The sequence below is a fragment of the Bidens hawaiensis genome, unplaced genomic scaffold, assembly GCF_021521415.1.
Source record: "Bidens hawaiensis isolate Kalapana, Puna unplaced genomic scaffold, B.hawaiensis_p1.1 tig00029282_1, whole genome shotgun sequence".
NCBI classification, from domain to species: Eukaryota; Viridiplantae; Streptophyta; class Magnoliopsida; order Asterales; family Asteraceae; genus Bidens; species Bidens hawaiensis.
Genome location: NW_027494824.1, coordinates 129,770 through 141,685, shown reverse-complemented (window position 1 = coordinate 141,685; position 11,916 = coordinate 129,770). Strand labels below are relative to the sequence as shown.

The following is an 11,916-nucleotide window of genomic DNA, read 5'->3' as shown; positions in this document are numbered from 1 at the left end:
GTAAAATCGACCCAAATTCACGAATAGATGTAATTCTGGCTGAAATTGACCATATTTGATTGATTCTTACTAACTGAGCGGAGTTAAAGAAACTCGTCTCGAAGACATGCGTTTTAACGAGTTCGTGGGGAGTACTCGGCCTTGTAAAGGATTATTAGAAAGTAGATACAAAACTTTAAGTTGGTGAGAGTGGGAATATTAGATAGCTCCTATCCTTTCATTAACAAACATAGGATTGCTCCTTAAATTGATTGAAAAATGACCCTTTTAGCTCAAATCAAACCACATATTATGTTTACTCTTTGATGTCTATGTCTATGACTTTGTCTTCATTTGGAGTGTAATATACATATACACGTATATAATAGTAAATTGCAAAAGTTAATAATTAAAAATGTTACTTTTCTTTTATGTCCGCAAAATTTACTTCTTGGAGCTAATAACTTACGTGTATTTGAAAGAGGTGGTGTCATGAGATGGAGTGTCATTGACAATATATACGTTCGAGACACATGGTTTTCCTCTCAGATTTCGGAAAATTTAGAAAGATTTGAACTTCAAACTATTGATCAATAACATTTAGCACACACCACCACACACTAGTGATCAAAGAGAGAGAACAATTTAGACCCACAAAGTCATGGTGTGCGTTATTGATTTCGTGTGTCAGCTTGATAAATACTTACCATTGACATGCTTTTTTTAGAGTAACAATTACCATTCTAGTATAGGGACTCATTCCTATAAAAAAATGTACGCTAGGAAGTGTTTGTGGGGAGTCGTTCTATGTGAACTTGGCAATAAAGAAATTGTGAACTCTACTAGTTAAAACGATCGACCAAATTCATGTGTATTTTAAGGTTGCTCAAGATCGTCAAAAGTTTAATGCTGATAAAAGTAGACAATGATTGTATGTTATATTCTAGTTAAAATATCAACCAACTTCATACGTGTCCCTAGTTACCTACAATCTCCTAAAAGGTCATATATCCAATTCAAACTTGAAATATCATATAAATACATTATTCTTTTCTCACAATTTTATTATTCTTCTTCGATCTTCAGCTAAAGGCATTCTTTAATTCTGCTTCTTCGATTTTCTTCAATTGCATCCCGGGTTAGTAGTACTAGATGTTGATGTGGTGAACACGTTTTTTTTTATCAACAACAAAATTTTCCACCTACCTTGCATTTGCAAGAATTTAAACCCACAATCTCATATTTGTGAGGGGAATGGAAAACCGTCACTTGAGCCACGATCAAGAAATATGGTTTGTACTTGTAACTTTGTAAGTTGTAACACGTTAACATGTGTTACCATTCAATTTATAACAAAAAAGCGGCCAAAGAAAAACAATCCGTTTGCAGAACGAAGAATGGTTAGACTCATTCACATTAGCAAGAAAATATCCTTCACAATATTCCTTGGAACTTTAAAAACCATCCTTCAAATTTATCATGTGAATGAAGCTGAAGCCGTAAAATGAGGCATGTGAAAGAGCTGCTTAAATTCAACAACTAGTTGAAGATATTTTAGCATTGATGCCCTTGAATGAATCAAGTACCTTCATAGTTGAATCAAATATTAGACAAAAAGAACAAAAAATTGATGTGATTTCACTTCATGAAACAAATCCCAGTAAAATCTTGCCTCCTTCAATTGAAAAAGTGTATATCATATGAAATCCATAGCTTTATAAAGCTATATATATTGCTTGTTGCTAAAGTATGAAATCAATAAAGAAGGATGAAGTGATATAGAATCTAGATAAAACAAAATAAGTAAATGGTTACATTACACTTTTACGAGCCTAAAATTATTTTTCTATGTTGGGTATAAATAGATTTAAATAAATAAAATCTCATTAGTTTTACTTTAATCAAATTAAACCAAATCTGGTTATTCTTAGTTATACGGACCATATGTAGTAGATGGAGCCTTTTTGTGAGCATTGTGTGACATGTGACGTCACGTAAGCATATGGGTTTTTTTAACTAAAATGAGTGCAGTGGATGAAGTCTCTTCAAATCATTACCATATTTTTATTTTATTATCAAAATAAACAAAAAACAAACCCACAAATCACATTCCACCATTCCTCCCCACCTTTCCCCCCCACCTGACGCTATGTAGGAAGCGCTCCCCCCTCCAAAGAGCCCCGGGGGGCGATGTTCCCAGTGCTTTGGGGGCTTTTTGGGTGGGAAAGCACACCACTACGTTGGGTTTTATAGAGGAAGAGACACTCATAAGTACTACTCATGCATCGGCCAATCCTACATCGTCATTTCATTTCTACCCTCAAGTATCCACAAACCACAAAATAATTGGCAACACATACTCACAAGTACCATAAAACTTTATTTGTGTTTTAATTAAAGTAAATAAAAGAATTAAATGTATTGCCATAAAACTTTTTTCATCGTCTCGTCATAGCGGTTTTGAAACAATAGATGTTGTGCTTTCACATCACCAACAATTTTTAAGAACAACTGTTTTGACATACGAAACCGGCAACAGAAAACATTGTTATTGTATTTTGGTTCCTTTACAAAATATCATTATAAGAACTTCGTTACCTTGTTCGCAATCACGTCAAACGATATTTTTAGTTATGCACGATGAAGTTGTCGTGTCTTCCTCTTCGACTCGCTCGGTGAGATATTTGAAAAAGTGTATGCTACTATCGTTTGAAAAAATATCGTTATCAAAATCGTTCGGAAGTATAAATATCTCGAGATCGTTTGAGAAATTAGTTATCGGGGGTTTGAGTGAATAGAAATGATGAATGTTTGAGTGAATAAAACTGGCAAAATGTTTTGAGTAAATAAAAATGATAAATAGTTAGTGGTGTTTATGTGTAATAAATTGATTATTAATGGGTGTTTTTTTTAATCTTCAAAAGTCTCAAAGACTAGTATATTCACTGTAAACGTACATTTGCCATAAATTGTAATTTGGCAATCTACTCATATAGGTAGGTGTGAGTTTACCATGTGATAAGAGCATTCTCAGCCTATTCTCTACAATATATTCATGTATATCATATAATTACACTAGAAATCACTATGTTTTATCTCTTATGTTCAATTAAATAATATTTTTTATACCCTTATCATTATCGTTGTTCTCTCATTCACTCACAACTACTTTCAGAAAATATTAAAAAATTATACGGGGTGAACAATGAAACCCCAATTTTAACTTTCTCATATAATAAGGTCTCGCTTTCCTTTTCCACTCAAGTGTACGGCATCTGTCGTGCTTAGGCCCCTTCTTCCCTTCCCTAATAAAAGAGTCCACCGCTTGCCTTAGTAGTCTCAAAGAAGGCGTGCGGGCCTACCCCTTTTTTAGTAGGTGATTTACTACCGAAGCTAAGAAAAGGCTGGATCAAGAAAAGGGGGTACTACGAGCCCTCTGCCCCACGCATCTAACCAGTCTATTCACAACCACTCATAACCATGCCACATAATTTGCGAAAACTTCCTTTAAAAAATATAAGAAATAAGCCGATAATACTCTTAAAAAAACCATGTAACCTACCCACACAAGTACCCCTACCTCTCTTATTACTCTCATTGGCAATCTCATAATGAGATTGGCGTGTCCAAAGTTAAAAAAGAAATTGAAGAAAGAAAATAATGCAATCTAGGTTGGTAGAGCAAACCTAGATTGCAATCCAAACTAACCCCCGATAACTTAATTATTTAATTAACTTTTAATATTGTAACTAAAAATATAATTAAATACACGATATTTCTTAAAAAAATTATGAACATTCCGATATAAATTTTATTAAAAACGGACTTCGTTAAAAAAAACATTTTTTTAAGTTGGGATGGGTTGTGAATAGGGGTGTTCACGAGCCGAACTGAGCTCGAACCAGAGCTGGCTCGGGCTCGGCTCGAATTTTGATCCAGTTGGCTCGGCTCTGGCTCGGATTCGAAATCGAGCTGAAAACCTGAGCTCGAGTTCGGCTCGGTTTTAAAACGAGCCAGCTCGGCTCGTTTCGAATTGGCTCGAAATACAAAAAAATAATGTAAATTTTAAACTTAATAGCTTAACTTAATATATAATATTTAATTTAATAAACCATATGCAAAAAAAGTTCAGCCAAATAAATAGATGTCTAAATCAAGTCCATATATAAGAGATAAATATATAATAACTAATATATACATATATATACATTATTAATTATATATATATAACCACCGAGCCACGAGCCGAGCCGACCATGGCTCGGGCTCGGCTTGTTTCGAAACCGAGCCGAGTCGAGCCGAGCCGAGCCGTTTTTGTTCGAGCTTTTTTCGAGCTGAGCTTTTTTCGAGCGAACCACGAGCCGCGAGCTTTTTGAACAGCCCTAGTTATGAATGTGTATAAAAGATTGGGATGAGTTAAATTATATAAATTAGAGAGAGATAAATTAATTTTATAATGTAATATTGAGATTAGATTGCCAATGAGAGTAGTCTTAATAAAGCATCAAAATTTCAGGGTTCTAAAATTATAGTACTAACTATTTAATATTCTCAATATTTAACCCGTGTAAGTGTGTAATACGTAGTTTTCAACTAAGTTGTTAGATACAAAGTAAATATGAGAGAAGTGTCTATTAAAATACTAATAAGTTGGCATGCCTACAAAACACCATCCCATATCCTCATCCAATCAAAATCCAACACTTCCACCCCCACCACCCCTGTTTTTCTTTCTCTAAACAAACTTTTTAGATTCATTTCTTGAACAGGGTAACCTTTTCTTTTCTCATTTCACAATATCCAAATCCCTAATCATTCATCTCCAAATTCCTTCTGTATACCATTTCCAACTTTTGAGGAATCAAAATCCCTTTTGGATTTCATGATTTTCCAATCTTGAACCAAACACCACCCATTCTTTCCAATTTTAGCAACTTCAACAAGCTTAGATCTTGTTCACCATTTCTGGGCCTTTGTTCTTAATTAGGAAAGCTTTGTCTTTTCAAGAAACAACATTAAAAATGCTTCTTGACTCAACATTTCTTGAATATTATTATATATACCAATCTTGAACAACAACCCTTAAAGCTGTGATATTGCTTCTTGGATAATGAAGTTAGAATCTGTAATCCTCTCACCATCATCACATATGGGAGATAACAAAAGGAACACGATTTGGACACCACTTGAGAACAAACTGTTTGAAACAGCTTTAGCTAAGTTCGATAAAGATACGCCTGACCGGTGGCAGAAGGTGGCAGAGATGGTGCCTGGGAAGACACTGGAGGATGTTATGAGACAATATAAGGAATTGGAAGATGATGTTAATAGTATTGAAGCAGGATATTATCCAAAATATGGGTATAATTGTAGCTAGAGATGTTCAACGAAACCGGTTCCTGGAACCGAACCGGTGGACCCGAACCGGACCCGAACCGGTTCCTACCCGTTTTTTGTAGGAACCGGACCCTATCTGATTCAACCCGATGATCCGTGACCGGTTCTTGCATTTCTGAGTAGGGGCGGGTAGGAACCGGAACCGGTTCTGGAACCGAACCATCCGGAACCGGTTCCTAACCGGTTCTAGCCGTTGGATCGAATATAGCCGTTGGAAATCGTTTTTTTGGCCGTTTTTTGACCGTTGGGGTCAAAAATGGCCGTTTTTTGGCTCCCCAAACACCCCACTACTAGTATAAATAGGTATTTGGTGTAATGGGTTCATCACAACACTCAAAACGCAAACCCGAACGCAAAAAAATACAAAAAAACGCTATTACAACGTTCTGAGTTCTCTAATCTCTTGTTTTCTCTTCTTCTATATTCATATTTGTTGTTATGGCTGCCTCACAATCATCGGTTGGTCAAGGTTCCACCGCCGGACCAAGTTTCGTTCGTATTGTACCTCATAATCGTAATCAAGAGATTTGGTGCAATTGGGATTTGGTTGAATTGAGTGACCATTCATTGAAGGCTCGGTGCAAGTTTTGTGGGATTTATTTAAACCCACTTTCGAATTCAAATTTGAAGAAACACATCGAAAGACCGTATTGCAGGGCGTTGAAACAGAACGTCGAGTCGCAACAAACGCAAATGGATAGTGAAGGCGGAATATTTACATACCAAATTGATCGAGTTCAAGATCGTATAGCGAAGTTTGTGATTCAAGAAGCTTTGCCGTTTAGCCACTTCGACAACCCTCGCTTAACCGCCATGATTCGAGATACGCTTCAACCACAATACACTCATGTAAGTCGTCATACTCTTAAACGTTATTGTTTAAAATTGTGGAAGAATGCCAAAGAGGTACTAATTGCATATTTTGAAAATATAAATACGGGAATAAACTTAACTAGTGATGTTTGGTCGGCTCCACATGGTCTACCCGAATCTTATCTTTGTGTCACCGCTCATTGGGTAGACCCGTCATCGTGGGAAATGATGAAACGCACCATTGCTTTCGAACTCTTTGAGTATCCACATACGGGAGATAATTTGTTTGAAATTTTAGATTATGTTATAAAAACTTATAAACTAGAAAATAAAATATTTTTAATGGCATTTGATAACGGGTCGAATAATACATCGGCGGTTGATAAATTAAAATTAAAATATACGCCGATTTGCAATGGTGTATTTTTTCACTCAAGGTGTGTTGCACATATCATTAATTTAATCGTGCAAGACGGACTTGCTTCGGATGAGGTTACATCGGTTATAAACGATTTTAGACTAATGATACATGAAGTTTTTAAGAAAAGTAAAAAAAGACAAATGGAATATAGAAAATTTTGTAAAGATACGGGAAGAAAAGCTTTGGGAGCTAATTGGGATGTACCTCATCGATGGAATTCCACTTGCATAATGTTTCAAAGTGCTTTGAAACAAAGAGAAACTTTACAAATGTTTCATTCTAGTCTTGCCGAGAATAATTTGGCAATCCCATTTTCAAATGAGAAATGGGAAATTATCAATGACTTATCGACTTTTCTTGAAGTTTTTAAAACATCAACTACGAAACTATCGGGAACGTATTATCCGACAAGTCCCTTGGTTCTTTCGGAGTTATTTTTAATCGTTAACAATCTTAAATAATTTGAAAATAAAAGTCTAATGTTTTTAAACATCATATTACTAATGAAGTTTAAATTAAAAAAAATACTTTCTTGAATTGCCACCGGTTTTTACTTGCGCCGCCGCTTTAAACCCAATGTTAAATGTTACGGGGGGTTGAATGTGTGATAGACGAAATTTTTTCAGCCTTAGATATGCATGAAGTTGACCCAAACTTTTCAACAGAGGCAAAAAATGATTTTAAATTGAATTTTAAATTTATGTATGACTTTTATTTAAATAAATATGGGTCAAACATACACATGCCTATGCCGGGGGGGTCTTCATCAAGTTCAAGTGCTACTAGAGTATGAGATCCCATGATTAGCCTTATGAACACCGTTCGCAACGTAACGGCTAAAAAACAAAGGGGTAACACCCCTTCAAGCGAACTAGGAATGTATAGTGCAAATGATTACTCTACCGGTTTATCCGAAGAGGAATATGACACTTTTGATGTTTTGGCTTGGTGGAAGGTAAAGGAAACCGAGTTTCCGATTCTTGCCACCATGGCCCGTGATTTACTAACCGTCCAAGCTTCTACGGTAGCTTCGGAATCCGCTTTTTCTCTTAGTGGCAGGGTAATATCGGTGAGAAGAACAAGACTAAATTCGGAGTCGGTGGAGATGTGCATTTGCTTAAAGGATCACTTGGACTCAATCGATCGTATTCAACACGTAACCACTCTCGAAGATGAAACACCACTTGATGTTCGAGTGCACGACGAACAAGAAGACATTTCTACAAGTAATTCCGATGAAGAAGTCGCAACTGATGAATGTTCCCACTGATGAGTATTCCTCATCAGTGGCAACCTTCAGTAGTTGTCATCAGTGGCAGCTTTCCCACTGATTCAACTGATGACTGTTCCCACTGATGAGTATTCCTCATCAGTGGCAGCTTTCCCACTGATGAGTATTCCTCATCAATGGCAGTCTTCAGTAGTTGTGATCAGTGGCAACCTTCAGTAGTTGTCATCAGTGGCAACCTTCAGTAGTTATCATCAGTGGCAACCTTCAGTAGTTGTCAACTTGTCATCAGTGGCAACCTTCAGTAGTTGTCTTCAGTGGCAACCTTCAGTAGTTGTCTTCAGTGGCAAACATCTTCAGTAGTTGTCTTTTCTTCATCAGTTAATTGTTTATTTTTATGTTAATTGTTTTTTTTATTTTTCATGTTATACAAATACGAATCGTAGTTTAGAATCCAAATCGCAAACGAAAAAAAAAAAAAAAAAAATTTACACTGTAACCGGTTGGAACCGGTTACGGTACAGGAACCGGGTTAGAACCGGTTAGATAGGTTAGGGGTCCGAGGGTGGGAGAACCGGTTCGGTTCCCTAACCGGTTCGAGCCTGGAACCGGTTTAAAAGGGGGTTTTGAATATAGGAACCGGTTAGGAACCGGTTCCGGTTCCTAGTCCCAAACCGTTTTGAACATGCCTAATTGTAGCACTTCTAGTTTCACTCTAGCATGGGGAAATGGTAATGAGTTTACCACAGAGGGGTATGGCGCTCGAGGGCGAATACCCTCGGCTGCAGCCCCTATGGTTGTGGTGGCCACCAGTCGGCCACTGGAACACGAAAGGAAGAAAGGGGTTCCTTGGACTGAAGAAGAGCATAAGTGAGTTTCTATTTTTTTTTTTTTTTTGAATTGTTAGCATGATTTAAAAAGATAAACATATACTATAACTAGGGGTGTGAATTGAGCTATGTTGCTCATAAGTCACTTGACATCACCTTGTTATAAGCTAAAATCAAGCTAGGCTTAAGTGAGTCAAAGTCCAAGCTCAAGTCAAAAAATAAGTTTGTTTATTAAATGAGCATGGCTCAAGCTTTACTTATCTAACTCTAGTAGATTTGCGAGTCTAAACGAGCTTCTTTATTATATGATATGTTTTTAGCATAAGTGAATGTATATTCACATAATAATAATTATTATTATGTATAAAGTTATGATAAACATATCTAAATAATTTAAATAAAATTTATATTTATAATTATTATTATGTACATAAGTAATTTCATTATATATAAGCTAGTTAATCAATAATAAACGAGCCAAGCTCTAAAATGGGAGCTTGAAACAAGCCGGACTCGAGTTCGAGCTCTCATAAATTAAACGAGCCGAGGTTGAGCTTGAACGAACCCGGCCTACCCGAACTTGTCTATGACTCGGCTCTTCTACTCTCCCAATTATAAGGCACATAAATGTATCTCATCTTTAATTGAATAAACATGCACATGTAAATGAATGGATTGTGTGTTTGTACATTAAGATTATATGGTTAATCATTTAAATTTAAACTAACAAGAAACATATCTTTCATTTGAAAATAATGTATCATCATCATCATCGTACTCAGTATATCCCACCGATAGCAATGCTATGGTAGGGTCTGAGGAGGGTAAGATAAACATCATCGTACTCAGTATATCCCACCAAAATAATGTATGTATATTCTAAACTTTTTCAATACACGTTATTTACATTTGTACGAGTATAAACATCAACGTTTTTACAGCGCAGCCAAAATTTAAAAAGTTTGTCAAATATACTATAATTAACATTGGGTATTTGGAAATTTGATTACAGATTGTTTCAGCTGGGGTTAAAAAAGTATGGTAAAGGAGATTGGAGAAACATTTCACGGAATTTTGTGGTGAAAAGAACACCTACTCAAGTTGCAAGTCATGCTCAAAAATATTTTATCCGGCAGCTTTCCGGTGGAAAAGATAAAAGAAGAGCAAGCATTCATGATATAACAACAGTTAATCTTAACGAAAACCACATCTCTTCACCGGAATATAAAACAACCACTTTAGTGGAGCAATGCAACCAAACACATGGGAATTTATTCACGTCTAATAGGTATGGAGGTAACACGATTAATGGCGGTGGTGGCGGCTGTGGTGGTGGTAATGGTTTACATGAATCTTATGGTGCACCACATAATATGGTTTTTCAGATGCAACACACATATCCTCATTGAAAATCTATTGGCTATTGGGTTCCTATGATTTGGATGGTTTTTATTGGTTGTTTTGATTAGGCATCCTATGATTTTAATTATACTTGATTAATGATTAGACTAAAAAGCATGATTTTCCTAGTACGAATCAAAATGAGTCAACACTAGTGAATGGATGTCACCATCTTTAGAAAAAAATAAATCCCAGGCAACTTTTCTATCTCATGAATCTACAAGCATAAGTGATGCTAATGATCATGTTAAAATGGGTGAAGCTAGGTTCAACTGGTTTGTTTCTTACACGTTGGTTTTGTTTTTATAGACGGCCCGACCAAATAGTCTGGTTTATGGAATAGTCTGAAAAAAGGTCTAGTATATATAAAAATGGATTATAAACAATTGATTAGTTCTAGTAATATAACAAAACCAACATAGTTTTAAAAGTTTTCTTTTTTACATGATTACGTTTTCTATTAACTTAAAGTCGTATTTTATTCAAAAGTCAGTACATGTCAATGAACATGTTATAATTTGCAAAGTTATAGAACATGTCAATCCAGTTTGTATAAAAAGTTACGTATTTTGAAGGATTATAAACTTATCATGTAAATCCAAACTGATACTAGACTGTAGTATTACTACAAAACAAAGAGCGTTCAACAACAGACAGATTAGTTAAAAGTCTCTCTTCTTTAGTGGTACGTATCCATTGGAAGTCACATACTCACGGTGTGGATAAGTATTTTACATTTTTACCTACGTATGCTACTATCGAGGGATCACGAACGAGGAGCATGACCAACAAATGGTTGTGATTTCAGTTTCTTTATGTTTTATGACCTTTCTTTTGATTATAAAAACTAATACAATAACTTTATAAATCAAAGTATTTATGTAGCAATTTAATTAGATGATAATTGATAATAGTTTATTAACAAAACATTATGAAGGTCAGACGTATGATTGTGTGAATTCAATATACTTCGAGAAATTATGGACTCGTTTGAAGTTTTCAACTAATCTTATTTTTAGTTTCGAGTTATCTATATTCAATAATAAATAAATAAATAACACAAATCTACCTGAAAATTTGTCATTATCGCTAACTTTTACTCGAAGGACTTTCATAGGATACACAAATTCAAATAAAACAAGATTTGATAACTTTTAAAAAGCGAATATAAATCCATATCTTGTTATGTTAAATTCAAATAATAATCAATTATTATAGTAAACAAAGTGAATTACAACAAGTGATTAGTTTATTGGATACCTTTGTTTTTGTATCTGTTGTTGGCAATCCAACTCGAATAAAACAGATTTATAGAGCCTTTTAAGGTGCCAAGGGTTAGGATTTTCATTTAAAACAAATTCAAATATAAAAAATAAATAAACTATTTCATAATATGAAACTTGCAATTTCTTTTTAACAACAAAAGTTAGGACACCCATGATCACACCAACAAACGAATCACTCCTTCACCCGAATGACGGAACATGATGACCTGGTCCATCCATCTAGGATGAAACCCATAACACAGCTAAAAAACCTCATCTCAACTTGGATGAAATTGCTTCATATGAGACTTGAACACACCCACCCAAGATGAAACCGATGGTGAAGAATTACAACAATTGAATGATTTTCAAAATATGCTTTAATATTTGCCCAATAAGAAGACAAATGGATACCGCATTAAAGATCGAGCATTCTTAGTTAGTCTGGTTCGGAAAATGATAGACGCTTATCATGGTTTCAGTTAGGGGTGAGAATAACCCAATTGGTTATTTTTTGTACCCCTTTACTTAACCGAAAATTTGTTATCTTCATTATCTTTGTTGAAATCACTCAAACAAAAT

General features: G+C 35.2%; 1 protein-coding gene across 1 annotated transcript; it reads left to right on the top strand.

The window, feature by feature from the left end:
• Positions 1-5,089: 5,089 nt before the first annotated feature.
• LOC143578500 (transcription factor DIVARICATA-like) lies at positions 5,090-10,194 on the top strand. Its single transcript, XM_077062069.1, has 3 exons — positions 5,090-5,348; positions 8,528-8,708; positions 9,681-10,194. The coding sequence occupies exons 1-3, from the start codon at positions 5,090-5,092 to the stop codon at positions 10,075-10,077; spliced, it is 837 nt and encodes a 278-aa protein (XP_076918184.1). The 3' UTR covers positions 10,078-10,194.
• Positions 10,195-11,916: the final 1,722 nt, after the last annotated feature.